At 39.0% G+C, this 16,900-nt stretch overlaps 1 protein-coding gene and 1 long non-coding RNA gene across 5 annotated transcripts; one reads left to right on the forward strand and one right to left on the reverse strand.

The window, feature by feature from the left end:
* Positions 1-38: 38 nt before the first annotated feature.
* LOC129781495 (uncharacterized) lies at positions 39-12,414 on the forward strand. Of its 4 annotated transcripts, none has more exons than XR_008744121.1 (4): positions 39-216; positions 504-917; positions 3,994-4,153; positions 12,240-12,414. It is a non-coding gene; the product is annotated as an uncharacterized LOC129781495 (long non-coding RNA). The 4 variants fall into 4 exon arrangements; XR_008744122.1 differs by having other exon boundaries at positions 40-216; positions 524-917; XR_008744123.1 differs by having other exon boundaries at positions 40-216; positions 527-917.
* A 2,295-nt stretch (positions 12,415-14,709) lies between these two features.
* On the reverse strand, positions 14,710-16,632 carry LOC129781494 (uncharacterized). The gene has a single exon (XM_055789200.1). It carries the CDS (start codon positions 16,630-16,632, stop codon positions 14,710-14,712), a length of 1,923 nt encoding a protein of 640 aa, XP_055645175.1.
* Positions 16,633-16,900: the final 268 nt, after the last annotated feature.

Consider the following 16,900-nt stretch of genomic DNA (forward strand, 5'->3'; position numbering starts at 1 on the left):
TTTGCCCATCTCTAATTTGGTTTAGTTGAACACTGTGATATTTTAGTGGCTGGGATTCCATCGTGCAGTCATCGGGTGTGGACGCGTTTTCAGTCGCTCCGCATATATTTTCGTTCAGGATCGCTTGATTTAGTTTAACGTGACCAAACGTGTTTGATTCTCCACGCGTTATCTTTTAACAACATTTAAATTATAGTCATATATAGTGTGTAATTGGTATGAAACAAAGATTTTCATGTTGTTATGATTTGTGATGGAGAGCAACTTTGCATCAGAAGTTTCCAGAAGCATTGATGCATTTGATGATATGGTGTTATATGTGGCTGTTTTTGTTGTGTTCTCTCTCGCGCTTTCTTTTTGTGTGCGTCTACAAAGATTTGATTGCCGTTATAGTAGTAGTAGTAGCAAGTAAAAGAAATTGTTGGCTCTCATACGCGCTGGAAGAAAAATATTATGCGCCTAGTGTCGGCTGATTTGTACAGTTTCATGTTTAATGGCCTTAGTAATCTCGTCGCTTTTTTAGCAGTCCAGTAGAATACACTTGTTTTACCTGAATAATAGAACCGAAAAAATGGTAGTGAAAATTGATTGTTCGGCGAAGAAAAGTGTTTTGTGTGTAAATAGTTTTGCTTTCATTCGTCTAAATCACGTTCTCAAGTGTTCATTGCGTCGCGTGTGATATGTGGAATAGATCTCTGAAGCTATACAGAAATGTAGCTTAGTGGTAAAGTGTGCGCGAGTGTATTTTTATTAGAGATGGGCAAACCGTTCATGAACTGATCAAAAGAACGAGTTCACCCAAAAGAGTGAACGAAATGACGTTCCTTCACATCAAACAGGCTCAAAACAAAAGAATTCTGATACTGGAAATACGTTGTCTAGCAATGAAAGCACGTCTGTTGTCGATGAATTGAAAGGTATGTACAATAGAACAATCAATTTTTTTATTCTTCTAATTTGTTGATTCGTATGTTGTAATTTAAAAACCAAAGATTGTTTAAAGCACTGGTTGGAAAACTTATGAAGCGATCGCCGTTGACGTATTCTATGACCAAAACCGCGTTCTCTCTCGACCTCTCCGTCATTGGTTGATTGGATAACAACTCGACAAATATTTGGATTTTTGAAATATTTTGAGCGTATCAGTGGTGCAATGAGTTTGTTCTCTATGATCGGAAAAATTACCGACTGGACCATTTTTGGATCCATTACATCACGGGAACACCAAGCCAAACTGATGCTATTGGATTACATCACGGGAACACCAAGCCGAATGCACCAAGTAAATGGGTGCGAATATTACTTCGCTCGGACGCATTCATACGCAAACAATTTTTCATGACTGTTCCATGCGAAAGCAGAACAGAAACCAATGCGAGTGAAAGTACTCACGCCTTGCGTATGTCTGCTTTTCGCGTTGACGGTGGAATGGTGTCATCTGGATACGACATTAGTTTGTATGAGACCAGCTATTCTCTATCAGATTAGTCGCCCTTAAAGAAGTTTTAAATTGCTAAAATTTGTATGAAATTTTTTTCTTGGTGTTATTTACCTATTAGACGTACGTCGTTATGACCCTAATTTAAACGATTTTCAGATTTTTCAGATATTCTCACCAGAAAAACATAACATTATAATATAAAATTATCTAGAGACACAATTTTTGCATGATATTTTTTCACTACTTGCAAGCAAAAGTGATTTTCATTTACATAGAGTACTAATTTGGTTTGGGAAAATTAATTCTCATTCATAATTTTGATTTTAAAAGTGTGTTCATTTCTACTGCAACCCCATATTGTCATGCCTACTCCTCCATTCCGTAATACAAAGCTCAATGCCCAAACACTCATGCAAGCGAGCAAAACAAATCACGGTTTCTTCATGTGCCTATATTTTGTGACCGTGTTCGGGAACACATTGCGATCACCAATCATCATCAATGAGCAAGATTGTTATGATTTCAATAGCTTGCTTTCAAAGCAATTTTTAAGCTTTTGAACCGATAAGTGACAATCATATAATTCGTTGACATTTTATCTCTTGGATGAAGTGATTATTATACCACTCCATCCAGCCGGTAAAGAGGTATTAACGTTAAAAACCTTGCAGTCCAGCGTCACTCTCTTGTTTTAGAAACTTTGAACTAACACCCCGGTACAGAAATGAAAGACGTAGTCAAAACCAACATCTTCTATACAATTTTCGACTCTTTTGAGTTGTGTTGGAAAAGTTCTAGAAAGGATAGTAAATCGACGCCTAAAGACCTTTTTAGAGTCTAATAAGCTGCTCGATCCAAGACAGTTCGCTTTTCGTGCGGGAAAATGCACAGAAGATCACCTCGAAGAATTACAGGCTATTGTACATGACGTTATTGAGAAAGATCACCACGCAGATGTGGCATCACTTTATCTAAGTAAAGCATTTGATCAGCATGGAGATATCCAGTATTGAAGAGTCTCTTCGACTGGGTGATCCGTGGAAGACTAGGTTTCTATGTGAAAAGTTTCCTAGAAAATAGAACTCAGAGCCATAGTCAACAACACAAAATCTTCATTGAAAATCCAAGAAAGGGGAATTCCCCAAGGCTCGGTTGTATCGCCAACCCTCTTCATAATTATTATGCAGTCCCTTTTTGCAAAAATTCCGGAAAATGTAAAAATTCTTGTCTATGCGACATTGTGCTAGTACTAGCGACATTGTGCTAGTACTAGCGACATTGTGCTAGTACTAGTACTAGCGACAGCTATAAAAACTACTCAATAAAATGTTATTCCTTAGTCATAGCGTTTCATGTCATGAAAATCAATAGAATAAAATTTTATTGATATCAATACAATTATTATTTTTACGTTTAATGGGTGTATAATGTAAGTTTAAGCAACTTTAACATTGGGTAAGAAAATTGTATTGCAGAGCTCGGAACACTGCCACGGCCTATGCTTTCAAAAATAGTAAACGGAAAAGTATTACATTACATCAAAATGCCTCGGCCAACGAATATGTTCGAATATGCTCTCCAACGTGAATTAGGTTCACAACAATACGATCAACGAAGGAAAATATTAAGGAATTCACCTCTATTCCGGATCCCGAACGGGTTGAAATTGGCAAAATAATGCATTTTGTAACCCGTTCGACTTCTTCTTCTTCTTCTAAATCGTGGGACTTTGACAATCCCCACTGTCAAATGGCACAGCAACTTGCTATCAAGACGGGTCTATGGTACTAGGTGAGGCCGTTTCGCCACTAAGTTGGTAGGTGAGCGGTATATGAAAACAGCACGGAAGAAAGTAGAAGGGGAATTATTTGCTTGTAGCGTGAAAGAGATAGACTGATCACGAGCGAGCTTCAGCAATAGCGTATTGTGTTTCGTTTACAAACAAAACACAGTAGACTTTCAAGATGGCTGAAGAGTGGTTATAGCAAGTTGGCCCACCTTAGTATATACTTCTAGGCGCCTTGCTTGCTATAACGCCAGTCAGTTTTTCATTGGGAGTAGCTTTTGTTTATTTTCGTCTTGTCAAAAGGTGCAAAGAGCGGTTTAGATTTTCATTTCGATTTCTTTGAGAAATTTACAAATGTTTTTCAGAGTATCAATGTTTTTGTCGTCGAAAGCATCTTGGATTGAGAAATATTTGTCAAGGTTGTGTTTGTCGCTGTGTGTTACGTAGTTAATACAGTTGAAAATTATGTGTTCTGATGTGTTAAGGCAGTCGCAAAGCTGGCAGTAGAACTCATCTTTAATTTTCATCTTGCTCAGCCAGAATGGAGAATAATCGTGTCCGGCCAGTAGACGGTTTAGGGTTCTTATCTCGGTGTTGGTTAGTGGCAGGTTATGGAACCAAGATTTCGAATTAATCCCTGTCTGCAGTTTGAAAAACTTTCTTCCTTTGCCAAATTCTTGAGTGTAGTTTACATACCATTGTTGTATTTTTGTTTTTGGTTATTACTTTTTTGGTAATACTTTTTTACCCTCATGTATATTTTCAGGTGATTGCATCCAGAAATCTTTAGACGATATCTCACAAAATTCAGCCATTCGAAATGACGTTCCTTCACAACAAACAGGCTTAAAACAAAAGAATTCTGATACTGGAAATACGTTGTCTACGTTGCAATGAAAGCACGTCTGTTGTCGATGAATTGAAAGGTATGTACAATAGAACAATAATTTTTTTTTTATTCTTCTAATTTGTTGATTCGTATCTTGTAATTTAAAAACCAAAGATTGTTTAACACTATTCCTACCGACACTTCACGTATACCTATTCCTACCGCGACCGGTCAAATGACCTGTCTTCCACAACTTATATTTTTCAATATTGAATGCAGACCAATAGCCAGTTTACCAGTATAAAAATATATTTTCTTTTATTCAAGAGTACATAATCTACATTTCATTCTTTTTCGTCGCATTTTTTACAAATGGGCTTCTCAACTGTACATTTTCCGCATACGTACTTTTTACATTTTAGACAGATTTTGTTCGTCTTATTATCTTTACAATACCTTATCTGACATGTTTTCCGTTCACGAGAACCTGTACTTGTACTTGCGATGGGTATTGGTTGATTTTCTTTGCCGAGCTCTCGTTGATATTCGATGGCAAGTTCTTCTGCCAATTGGAATAGAAATTCCTGTCTTGTAATTTCTCCTCCCGCAGTTTCTTTATATAACACCCATGCATTTATCCCGGCTAAATCCAAGATATTAAAAAATACTTGCAAAGGCCATCTCCGAGATTTAGATTTTACCGAATAATTTCTGGCCATTTGATCGGTCACATCTACGCCAAATTTGGTGCTATTATACAATTGAATTGTCTCCGGTGTTCGGGTGTCGTTTTCTTCAACTTGTACGGAGTTGTGCATTGAACTGAGAATTAAAACTTTCTTTCTTGGTTTGGCTTTGTAAATTGTCAACATACAATTATTTGAGCGATAGAATTTGCTTGAGAAAAGTGCCATGTCGTCGTTTTTCAGTTTTGCTAGTTTTGGTAGCTCTTTCCTATTTGCTCTAATTGTTCCAACAATCGTAGTTTTTTTTTTGCTAAAAGTTTTGTTGCTAAAGGTAGGCTTGTAAAAAAGTTGTCTGTGGTTATATTTCTTCCACATCCTACATACGGTTCTGCTAATTTCATAGTGACAAACTCTCCAAGAGGAACTGAGGGTTCTCTACTTTCATCTTTTCCCAAATATGGAAAGCCGTTTATTATATATTTTCTGCGTACATCGGATGCTAACCAAAATTTTATACCAAATTTGTCCGGTTTATTGGGCATGTATTGAGTGAATCTACACCTTGCTTTCGTTGGAAACAATTGTTCGTCAATAGTAATGTATAGTCCTGGTTTATAACAATTTTGACTGTTGTAAATAAACTTGTACCAAACTTCGGAAATCATAGCGAATTTATCAGTTTGTAACCGTTGGCTTCGTTGATTTCTGTCGTCAAATCGAATAAATCTCATAATCTCCGTAAAGTCATGTCTACTCATAGTATTTGAGAAAAAAGGCGGGCCCCACTTTTTATTCCACAGAAGTGCTATATCTATATTCTTAGCCTCATATGCGCCGCGTGCATACAGAATTGCAAAAAATGCATATAACTTTGCAGTAGACAGTTCCCATTTATATCCCAACACTCTAAATGCCTCTGCCTGTGTGCACTTTCTTATAAGTTCGATTATATTCTTATCAATTATCACACAAAATGCCGTCCTAACTTCGCCTTTCATAATATTACGTTTACTGTACCCAGTCGGACCTGATGTTTCCCTAAAAATATTATGACCAGGTGCTCTTCCAGGATTAGACCCTATTTTTACTTCCTGCCAAACAGTTCCGTCCATCGCAATTTCGCTTGCCTCTTCCTCATTCTCACTATCGGAACTAACTAAAAATCTCCTGCTCTTTCGTCGTCTACGTACGTTCGAAATATTCTCTTCGTTCTCATCGGTGTTCGAGTCGGTTTCAAATGGATCATAATTTTCCGTATTGTCGTTTTTCATATCCAGAATTTCCTGATCATCTTCAGAACATTCTGCATCGATATCATTTATTCTCTCTAATAATACATTCGCACTCCTCAAACGTAAAATAATAACAGACTCCAAAAACCATCAAATACGAAAACAACTTCATGTTAAATGAAATATATGTTTGTATACATACATATTTTTTTAAATGGCTTAAATCTGAAGACTAGTTCGGATAAATTAATAGGATGCCCTGGTGCATTATCCAAAATTAGCAAAGCCATGTTTAAGTTATTGTCTCGCAAATATTTTTTCACTTCTGTACAATCCTCAAAATTAGCTTTAGTCATCCAAATATATAAATATATTAAAAGAGATAATTTGCATCAAGAAGCAAAGTTAATCGTTCTCTAGACACCTGATAACCAGGCGCAGAAAAAAAATGTACGTGCGATCTGGCATTCGCTTCCAATAAAGCCATGTTTCGTCTAGGTTAAACACTTGTTCTGGTTTATGATCACCTCTTTCAATAATTCTCTTTGAAATGTTAGCATATTCCTTTGATGCGGCCTCATCAGCGCTGCTGCTTAAATTTCATTTTTAAGTTCTTCTTCTTCTTCAATGGCAATAACGTTCCTAGAGGAACTTCGCCGTCTCAACGTAGTATTACTTGCGTCATTTTTATTAGTACTTAGTTGAGATTTCTATGCCAAATAACACGCCTTGAATGCATTCTGAGTGGCAAGCTCTAGAATACGCGTGATCGCAGTGCAAGTCGGAGGAAATTTCTTTGACGAAAAATTCCCCCGACCAGAACGGGAATCGAACCCGAACACCCGGCATGTTAGTTATGACGCTAACCACTCGGCCACGGGAGCACGGTCATTTTTAAGTTAGGCAAATTAAATCTATTTTTAATTTTTTCAAACCATTCTCGGCTTATTTGGAATGTGACATCTTTAATTAACAGAGCCATTCTTCAAATTTTCGAAAATAAATTACGCAAGATTGGCAACATGAAAATATATCGTAATAAAAAATGGCCGTTATAGCGAAACATTTTAGGTCGTAAATCGAAAACGTGCCTTAACCCTTTCATTACGGCAGTGTGCTCCGCCGAAGTGCTACCCCTGTACGGAGTACTGCGCCGAAAAGTATGCATGTCGCGCTGGTGTGATCGAAGAGCAGTATGAATTTCATGTCGTCTAAAGACAACGCTCGTACACACAGCTCGTCGCGCGGATGTCGTCTATAAACGACGCTCGTAACGAAAGGATTAATGTAAGATGGCCGTATAAAGAGTGGTCGTATAGCGAGGTGTATTTTCAACACAATTGTTGAAAATAATTATTATTGATTGAATAACAAGCCCAAATGAAGGGTGGTCCATTCAACCGCATTATCGCAAGCCACGGCTTGTAGGAACGAGCGTACGATTCACGGTTCTTTATCAATGAACCGGCTCTTAAAAGAAACACGGTTCTTTTATGAACCGCTGTTCTTTTTTGAACCGTGGTTCTCAAATGAACGGCTCTTAAATGTATGTATTTTCAACACAATTGTTGAAAATAATTATTATTGATTGAATAACAAGCCCAAATGGAAGGGTGGTCCATTCAACCGCATTATCGCAAGCCACGGCTCGTCAGAACGAGCGTACGATTCACGGTTCTTTATCAATGAACCGGCTCTTAAAAGAAACACGGTTCTTTTATGAACCGCTGTTCTTTTTTGAACCGTGGTTCTCAAATGAACGGCTCTTAAATGAACCGCGGTTCAAAAAGAGCCACGGCTCAGAAAAGAACCGTGTGTCCTTTTTGAACGGTGGTTAATTTTTTTTGCTCTATTATAGTGAATTTCAACACATTTCGGCTGGTTCGTCACTTTTACTTCCATTTTATGGAAGAATGTCGGGAGCGAGAATTGAACTCGTGATCTCTGCGACAGAGGTATGGATGTTACCACTACGCCAGATCGCCTCCTCCCGAAAATAATGTTAATTTTTATAACATCTAAAACTAAACAAACTAAAATTGCAAATCTTCAAATTGAAAATGGCGACAATTGTTTACGAACTTCTACTTTCTAACTGGGACAAGATCCCGTTAACGTTCGTCCAGCTAAAAAGCAGTCCAGTTAAACCAGGTTCAGTTATTGAATGATTACTGTAATTACGCGATTTAGATATATAAATCTGATACAAATGCTGTGCAACATGATGTTTACAATATTTGTGTCATAATCCTGAAATGGTCTGAATACGTTTAGTGGTAGATTGAAAATATAGTTCAAGATCATATTTTCGACTGGACAAACCAACATCATTTACCATATGCCTATATAAAATCACTCGTAAAAGTCGTCTTTTATCTTAATGCTTCAAATGTAAGAAATTTCACACGCGGGAAAAAATGTTCCAATCTTTACTTTTTGACGAAAATCTGTACCCTGTACGGTATAAAATCTGTACCAAAAATAACGAAAAACTCTGTACCTTTCTAGATTAATCTATACGTGTAGTAACACTGCTTGTGACTTTACACATTTTCTGATCGGTTGTTTCTGTTGCAGTTGTTTTCGGGCGTTAATTAACACTTTGGCGACACCACAGTGGTTACGTACGAAAACTAGCGTCCGACTGCCGGCGACACCACAGTGGTTACGTGCGCTTAGTGTCTCACTGGCCGGCGACAGCACTTTAGTATCGTTTGAATTCTGTTGGGATTTTGTTTAGGTAACATTAACCTACACACGCCTACAAGTTTTTTTATTTTTTATAAATAGGGGAGGTGGGGAAATACGGACGTGCGCTTAGTGTCTCACTGGCCGGCGACAGCACTTTAGTATCGTTTGAATTCTGTTGGGATTTTGTTTAGGTAACATTAACCTACACACGCCTACAAGTTTTTTTTTATTTTTTATAAATAGGGGAGGTGGAGAAATACGGACATATTAAGAAGAACTTCAATTATATCTTTCGAAACTCATATTTCTCCAAACTTAAATACAGTTCCTTACATTTCAATATACTGTTTTTCGAATTATTCGGCCGAATGTTTTTCAATGTTTTTACTAAAATTAAAACAGACCGGAAAGTAGAACATTTTTCGAAGATTATGTGGGAGAAATATGGACAGTTTTGTAATATTTACGCATGTATATGGTCGAAATTTAATGAAAGTGAGAAATAGCAAACTCAATAAAAAATAAAATATCTACCAAAAAAAAAAAAAGATTTCTAAAACCGGACAATCCATGATCAAAAGTGGATAATACATGATTTCTCTTTGAAGAAAAACATTGACATTATTACCAACTAGAGACTTGGGGATTTTCAACAAACCTAAACCTGATTACATATGATTTTCACGAAGAAAGATCAATTTGCATTTAATAGTTGCGTGAAAACATGCAAAATCGGACAAACCAACATCATTTACCTTATATGTTAGCATATCAAATTAATATATATCTGCGTATACCACCGGTGATCAGGCATCGGAACACTCGCATCGATTTCCACTCAGCGCGGGTAAACTTCGCTCGGACGCATTCATACGCAAACAATTTTTCATGACTGTTCCATGCGAAAGCAGAACAGAAACCAATGCGAGTGAAAGTACTCACGCCTTGCGTATGTCTGCTTTTCGCGTTGACGGTGGAATGGTGTCATCTGGATACGACATTAGTTTGTATGAGACCAGCTATTCTCTATCAGATTAGTCGCCCTTAAAGAAGTTTTAAATTGCTAAAATTTGTATGAAATTTTTTTCTTGGTGTTATTTACCTATTAGACGTACGTCGTTATGACCCTAATTTAAACGATTTTCAGATTTTTCAGATATTCTCACCAGAACATAACATTATAATATAAAATTATCTAGAGACACAATTTTTGCATGATATTTTTTCACTACTTGCAAGCAAAAGTGATTTTCATTTACATAGAGTACTAATTTGGTTTGGGAAAATTAATTCTCATTCATAATTTTGATTTTAAAAGTGTGTTCATTTCTACTGCAACCCCATATTGTCATGCCTACTCCTCCATTCCGTAATACAAAGCTCAATGCCCAAACACTCATGCAAGCGAGCAAAACAAATCACGGTTTCTTCATGTGCCTATATTTTGTGACCGTGTTCGGGAACACATTGCGATCACCAATCATCATCAATGAGCAAGATTGTTATGATTTCAATAGCTTGCTTGTGACAATCATATAATTCGTTGACATTTTATCTCTTGGATGAAGTGATTATTCTACCACTCCATCCAGCCGGTAAAGAGGTATTAACGTTCAAAACCTTGTCCAGCGTCACTCTCTTGTTTTAGAAACTTTGAACTAACACCCCGGTACAGAAATGAAAGACGTAGTCAAAACCAACATCTTCTATACAATTTTCGACTCTTTTGAGTTGTGTTGGAAAAGTTCTAGAAAGGATAGTAAATCGACGCCTAAAGACCTTTTTAGAGTCTAATAAGCTGCTCGATCCAAGACAGTTCGCTTTTCGTGCGGGAAAATGCACAGAAGATCACCTCGAAGAATTACAGGCTATTGTACATGACGTTATTGAGAAAGATCACCACGCAGATGTGGCATCACTTTATCTAAGTAAAGCATTTGATCAGCATGGAGATATCCAGTATTGAAGAGTCTCTTCGACTGGGTGATCCGTGGAAGACTAGGTTTCTATGTGAAAAGTTTCCTAGAAAATAGAACTCAGAGCCATAGTCAACAACACAAAATCTTCATTGAAAATCCAAGAAAGGGGAATTCCCCAAGGCTCGGTTGTATCGCCAACCCTCTTCATAATTATTATGCAGTCCCTTTTTGCACAAATTCCGGAAAATGTAAAAATTCTTGTCTATGCGACATTGTGCTAGTACTAGCGACATTGTGCTAGTACTAGCGACATTGTGCTAGTACTAGTACTAGCGACATTGTGCTAGTACTAGTACTAGCGACATTGTGCTAGTACTAGTACTAGCGACAGCTATAAAAACTACTCAATAAAATGTTATTCCTTAGTCATAGCGTTTCATGTCATGAAAATCAATAGAATAAAATTTTATTGATATCAATACAATTATTATTTTTACGTTTAATGGGTGTATAATGTAAGTTTAAGCAACTTTAACATTGGGTAAGAAAATTGTATTGCAGAGCTCGGAACACTGGCACGGCCTATGCTTTCAAAAATAGTAAACGGAAAAGTATTACATTACATCAAAATGCCTCGGCCAACGAATATGTTCGAATATGCTCTCCAACGTGAATAGGTTCACAACAATACGATCAACGAAGGAAAATATTAAGGAATTCACCTCTATTCCGGATCCCGAACGGGTTGAAATTGGCAAAATAATGCATTTTGTAACCCGTTCGACTTCTTCTTCTTCTTCTTCTTCTTCTTCTTCTTCTAAATCGTGGGACTTTGACAATCCCCACTGTCAAATGGCACAGCAACTTGCTATCAAGACGGGTCTATGGTACTAGGTGAGGCCGTTTCGCCACTAAGTTGGTAGGGGAGCGGTATATGAAAACAGCACGGAAGAAAGTAGAAGGGGAATTATTTGCTTGTAGCGTGAAAGAGATAGACTGATCACGAGCGAGCTTCAGCAATAGCGTATTGTGTTTCGTTTACAAACAAAACACAGTAGACTTTCAAGATGGCTGAAGAGTGGTTATAGCAAGTTGGCCCACCTTAGTATATACTTCTAGGCGCCTTGCTTGCTATAACGCCAGTCAGTTTTTCATTGGGAGTAGCTTTTGTTTATTTTCGTCTTGTCAAAAGGTGCAAAGAGCGGTTTAGATTTTCATTTCGATTTCTTTGAGAAATTTACAAATGTTTTTCAGAGTATCAATGTTTTTGTCGTCAAAAGCATCTTGGATTGAGAAATATTTGTCAAGGTTGTGTTTGTCGCTGTGTGTTACGTAGTTAATACAGTTGAAAATTATGTGTTCTGATGTGTTAAGGCAGTCGCAAAGCTGGCAGTAGAACTCATCTTTAATTTTCATCTTGCTCAGCCAGAATGGAGAATAATCGTGTCCGGCCAGTAGACGGTTTAGGGTTCTTATCTCGGTGTTGGTTAGTGGCAGGTTATGGAACCAAGATTTCGAATTAATCCCTGTCTGCAGTTTGAAAAACTTTCTTCCTTTGCCAAATTCTTGAGTGTAGTTTACATACCATTGTTGTATTTTTGTTTTTGGTTATTACTTTTTTGGTAATACTTTTTTACCCTCATGTATATTTTCAGGTGATTGCATCCAGAAATCTTTAGACGATATCTCACAAAATTCAGCCATTCGAAATGACGTTCCTTCACAACAAACAGGCTTAAAACAAAAGAATTCTGATACTGGAAATACGTTGTCTGGCAATGAAAGCACGTCTGTTGTCGATGAATTGAAAGGTATGTACAATAGAACAATAATTTTTTTTTATTCTTCTAATTTGTTGATTCGTATCTTGTAATTTAAAAACCAAAGATTGTTTAACACTATTCCTACCGACACTTCACGTATACCTATTCCTACCGCGACCGGTCAAATGACCTGTCTTCCACAACTTATATTTTTCAATATTGAATGCAGACCAATAGCCAGTTTACCAGTATAAAAATATATTTTCCTTTATTCAAGAGTACATAATCTACATTTCATTCTTTTTCGTCGCATTTTTTACAAATGGGCTTCTCAACTGTACATTTTCCGCATACGTACTTTTTACATTTTAGACAGATTTTGTTCGTCTTATTATCTTTACAATACCTTATCTGACATGTTTTCCGTTCACGAGAACCTGTACTTGTACTTGCGATGGGTATTGGTTGATTTTCTTTGCCGAGCTCTCGTTGATATTCGATGGCAAGTTCTTCTGCCAATTGGAATAGAAATTCCTGTCTTGTAATTTCTCCTCCCGCAGTTTCTTTATATAACACCCATGCATTTATCCCGGCTAAATCCAAGATATTAAAAAATACTTGCAAAGGCCATCTCCGAGATTTAGATTTTACCGAATAATTTCTGGCCATTTGATCGGTCACATCTACGCCAAATTTGGTGCTATTATACAATTGAATTGTCTCCGGTGTTCGGGTGTCGTTTTCTTCAACTTGTACGGAGTTGTGCATTGAACTGAGAATTAAAACTTTCTTTCTTGGTTTGGCTTTGTAAATTGTCAACATACAATTATTTGAGCGATAGAATTTTCTTGAGAAAAGTGCCATGTCGTCGTTTTTCAGTTTTGCTAGTTTTGGTAGCTCTTTCCTATTTGCTCTAATTGTTCCAACAATCGTAGTTTTTTTTGCTAAAAGTTTTGTTGCTAAAGGTAGGCTTGTAAAAAAGTTGTCTGTGGTTATATTTCTTCCACATCCTACATACGGTTCTGCTAATTTCATAGTGACAAACTCTCCAAGAGGAACTGAGGGTTCTCTACTTTCATCTTTTCCCAAATATGGAAAGCCGTTTATTATATATTTTCTGCGTACATCGGATGCTAACCAAAATTTTATACCAAATTTGTCCGGTTTATTGAGCATGTATTGAGTGAATCTACACCTTGCTTTCGTTGGAAACAATTGTTCGTCAATAGTAATGTATAGTCCTGGTTTATAACAATTTTGACTGTTGTAAATAAACTTGTACCAAACTTCGGAAATCATAGCGAATTTATCAGTTTGTAACCGTTGGCTTCGTTGATTTCTGTCGTCAAATCGAATAAATCTCATAATCTCCGTAAAGTCATGTCTACTCATAGTATTTGAGAAAAAAGGCGGGCCCCACTTTTTATTCCACAGAAGTGCTATATCTATATTCTTAGCCTCATATGCGCCGCGTGCATACAGAATTGCAAAAAATGCATATAACTTTGCAGTAGACAGTTCCCATTTATATCCCAACACTCTAAATGCCTCTGCCTGTATGCACTTTCTTATAAGTTCGATTATATTCTTATCAATTATCACACAAAATGCCGTCCTAACTTCGCCTTTCATAATATTACGTTTACTGTACCCAGTCGGACCTGATGTTTCCCTAAAAATATTATGACCAGGTGCTCTTCCAGGATTAGACCCTATTTTTACTTCCTGCCAAACAGTTCCGTCCATCGCAATTTCGCTTGCCTCTTCCTCATTCTCACAATCGGAACTAACTAAAAATCTCCTGCTCTTTCGTCGTCTACGTACGTTCGAAATATTCTCTTCGTTCTCATCGGTGTTCGAGTCGGTTTCAAATGGATCATAATTTTCCGTATTGTCGTTTTCCATATCCAGAATTTCCTGATCATCTTCAGAACATTCTGCATCGATATCATTTATTCTCTCTAATAATACTGTTGGGGTTTTTTGGGACGACTCTTTGCAGCACGCGGGAATTGTTGGTGAGCGAGCTCAAAGCTATAATATAATATATTCACATAATGAATTCAGATATGATTTACAATAATTCATCTCGACTTACATTTGGTCTCCTTGTTTTGTATACAGCGAAGCTTACTACAGGATGACTTAAATTGATTTCAATATTAATTTCTATTAACACTCGGATGGAACTCTACCTTTTTGTGGTTAGCAAAGATATGTATGAGGAAGACGTATGGGATTGTTATGACAGCTGTATTTCGACGGTTATCAGACGAACTGTCATGGAGCGATGCTGATGGTACTGAAATGCGCAGGGTGATATGAAGTGAACAGTGGCGTGATTTGCCCCCTCAACATTCCCCTACCCGTAATGCACGTCCATCGAGTCCGGTGGTACTGCGTTACTTCCTGCTTCAGTGTTTTCCGAGGCCTTGATGTTCAAGATGGCAACCCGAGTCACTGGTCGTCGCATCACTCCTCCTGACGTCTTCACTTGAACTTGTCTGCTTCGCCCATCTCTCCCCTTTATTACGGAAACAATACGTCCTCGCAGCCATCCGTTTCGGACAGACGGATCCACGACGACAGCTAGGTCTCCAACTTTCGGTTCTTTCACCTCTCCGTACCATTTGGTACGACCAGCAATGGTCGGGAGATACTCTCGCACCCAGCGGCTCCAAAATTGGTCCACGAGGTTAGTGGTCAGTCTCCAGTTGGTCCGAACAGATTCAGAACATCCAGATATAGGCTTCGGAGGTTGAGTAACTCCCTGCGAGCTCAGCAGCAGAAAATGATTTGGCGTGAGAGCTTCTTGCGATTCCGCTTCCAGTGATACAAATGTCAGAGGTCTAGAGTTGACTATCCCTTCCGCTTCGGTCATCAATGTGAGAAGAGTTTCGTCGTCTGGGTTTCTGCTGCTATTCAGGGACGAAAAGGCGATCTTGATCGACCGGACGAGCCTCTCCCACGAACCACCCATGTGGGGAGCGGACGGAGGATTGAATACCCACTTGGTGGCAGCGTTGGTGAACACGGCGGATAGCTGTTGGTTCATATCCAGGATCTGATGCTGTAGCTCACGGTTGGCTCCGAGGAAGTTGGTGCCGTTATCACTTCTAATCTCCAAGGGTGATCCACGCCGCACTACGAATCGTCGTATCGCCATCTTACAGGCATCAGTGGAAAGGGAGTGTACCACCTCCAAATGGACGGCCCGAATGGTGAGGCACGTAAACAGCGCCACCCATCGTTTGGCCAGAGAACGTCCGACCTTGACTTGAATGGGACCGAAGTAGTCCAGTCCAACATAGCTGAACGGTCGAGTATATGGACTGAGTCTCGCATCAGGAAGTGGTGCTTCACGTGGGCACAGCGGTTTTGCCTTTGACACTCTGCACTGCATACAGGTTCTGGAGAGTTTCCTGACTAGTGCTCGGAGACAGGGTACGTGAAATCGCTGGCGGACCTCGTTGATAACGGTTTCATTGTTCGCATGCAGATAATGTCGGTGATACCACTCTACGACCAGGTTGGTGAGGCGATGACCCTTCGGGAGGATGATTGGGAATCTAGTATCGTGCGGAACGAAGATTGCCCCAGCGATTCGAGTGTCCATTCGCGCTACTCCCCATTCGTCGATGAACGGTGATAGCTTGTAAAGACGGCTACCTTGGTTGAGTTTCGATTTTCCTCCATCTTTTGTCATCTGGAGTCGAACCATCTCTTCCGGAAACTCAGCTAGCTGCGCCGATCGCCATAGGGTATTTTCAGCTCTATAGATTTCTTCCTGGGTAATGTGCGAGGATTGCAGTGGTTGTTTTGCCGCCTTGCGTCTACAGTTGTCTGTGAAGCGGTGGATGTATGCAACTGTTCTTTGGAGCCTCTCGAACTTCGAAAAGCGTTCCCAGTTAATGATTTCGTCAGGTTGCACTGCTATATGGATGTGACATGGTCGAGCTTCGGTTTCGGTTTCCTCTGGTTTTACTTGTTGTGGCCAAGCCTCCTCTGGTGCCCATAGAAACTCCGGGCCTTTGAACCAACGGCTGTCGGGTTTCAGGTTTGGTCCACTAGCCCACTTGGTTCCATCATCCGCGACGTTGATTTTCGATGGAACGTACCGCCACTCCTCAATGTTTGTCTTGGAGAGGATTTCTCCTATCCGGCAGGCGACAAACTGTCGATAGCGACGATGATCAGAATGGATCCACGAAAGGACGGTTTTTGAATCGGTCCAAATCACTCGTCGCGATATTGGGAGACTGTGACTGCTGCATAACGTTTTCATCAACCTACAGCCTATTAACGCCGCCTGCAGCTCCAGCCTCGGAATGGATAACGTTTTCAAAGGTGCTACTTTCGCTTTTCCTCCGACAAGTGCACACTGGAACTTTCCATGGATGGTGGCCCTCAAGTAGGCGACACAAGCATAGGCAGTCTCGCTGCCGTCGACAAATATATGCAAGTGCAAGTCCTCGATTTCTGATGCCGTTACGCCCGGAAAATAGGCACGAGGTATACGAACAGCTTTCAGGTCGTTGAATTTGGCTACCCAC

Source organism: Toxorhynchites rutilus, unplaced genomic scaffold (assembly GCF_029784135.1).
Source record: "Toxorhynchites rutilus septentrionalis strain SRP unplaced genomic scaffold, ASM2978413v1 HiC_scaffold_116, whole genome shotgun sequence".
Classification (NCBI taxonomy): Eukaryota; Metazoa; Arthropoda; class Insecta; order Diptera; family Culicidae; genus Toxorhynchites; species Toxorhynchites rutilus.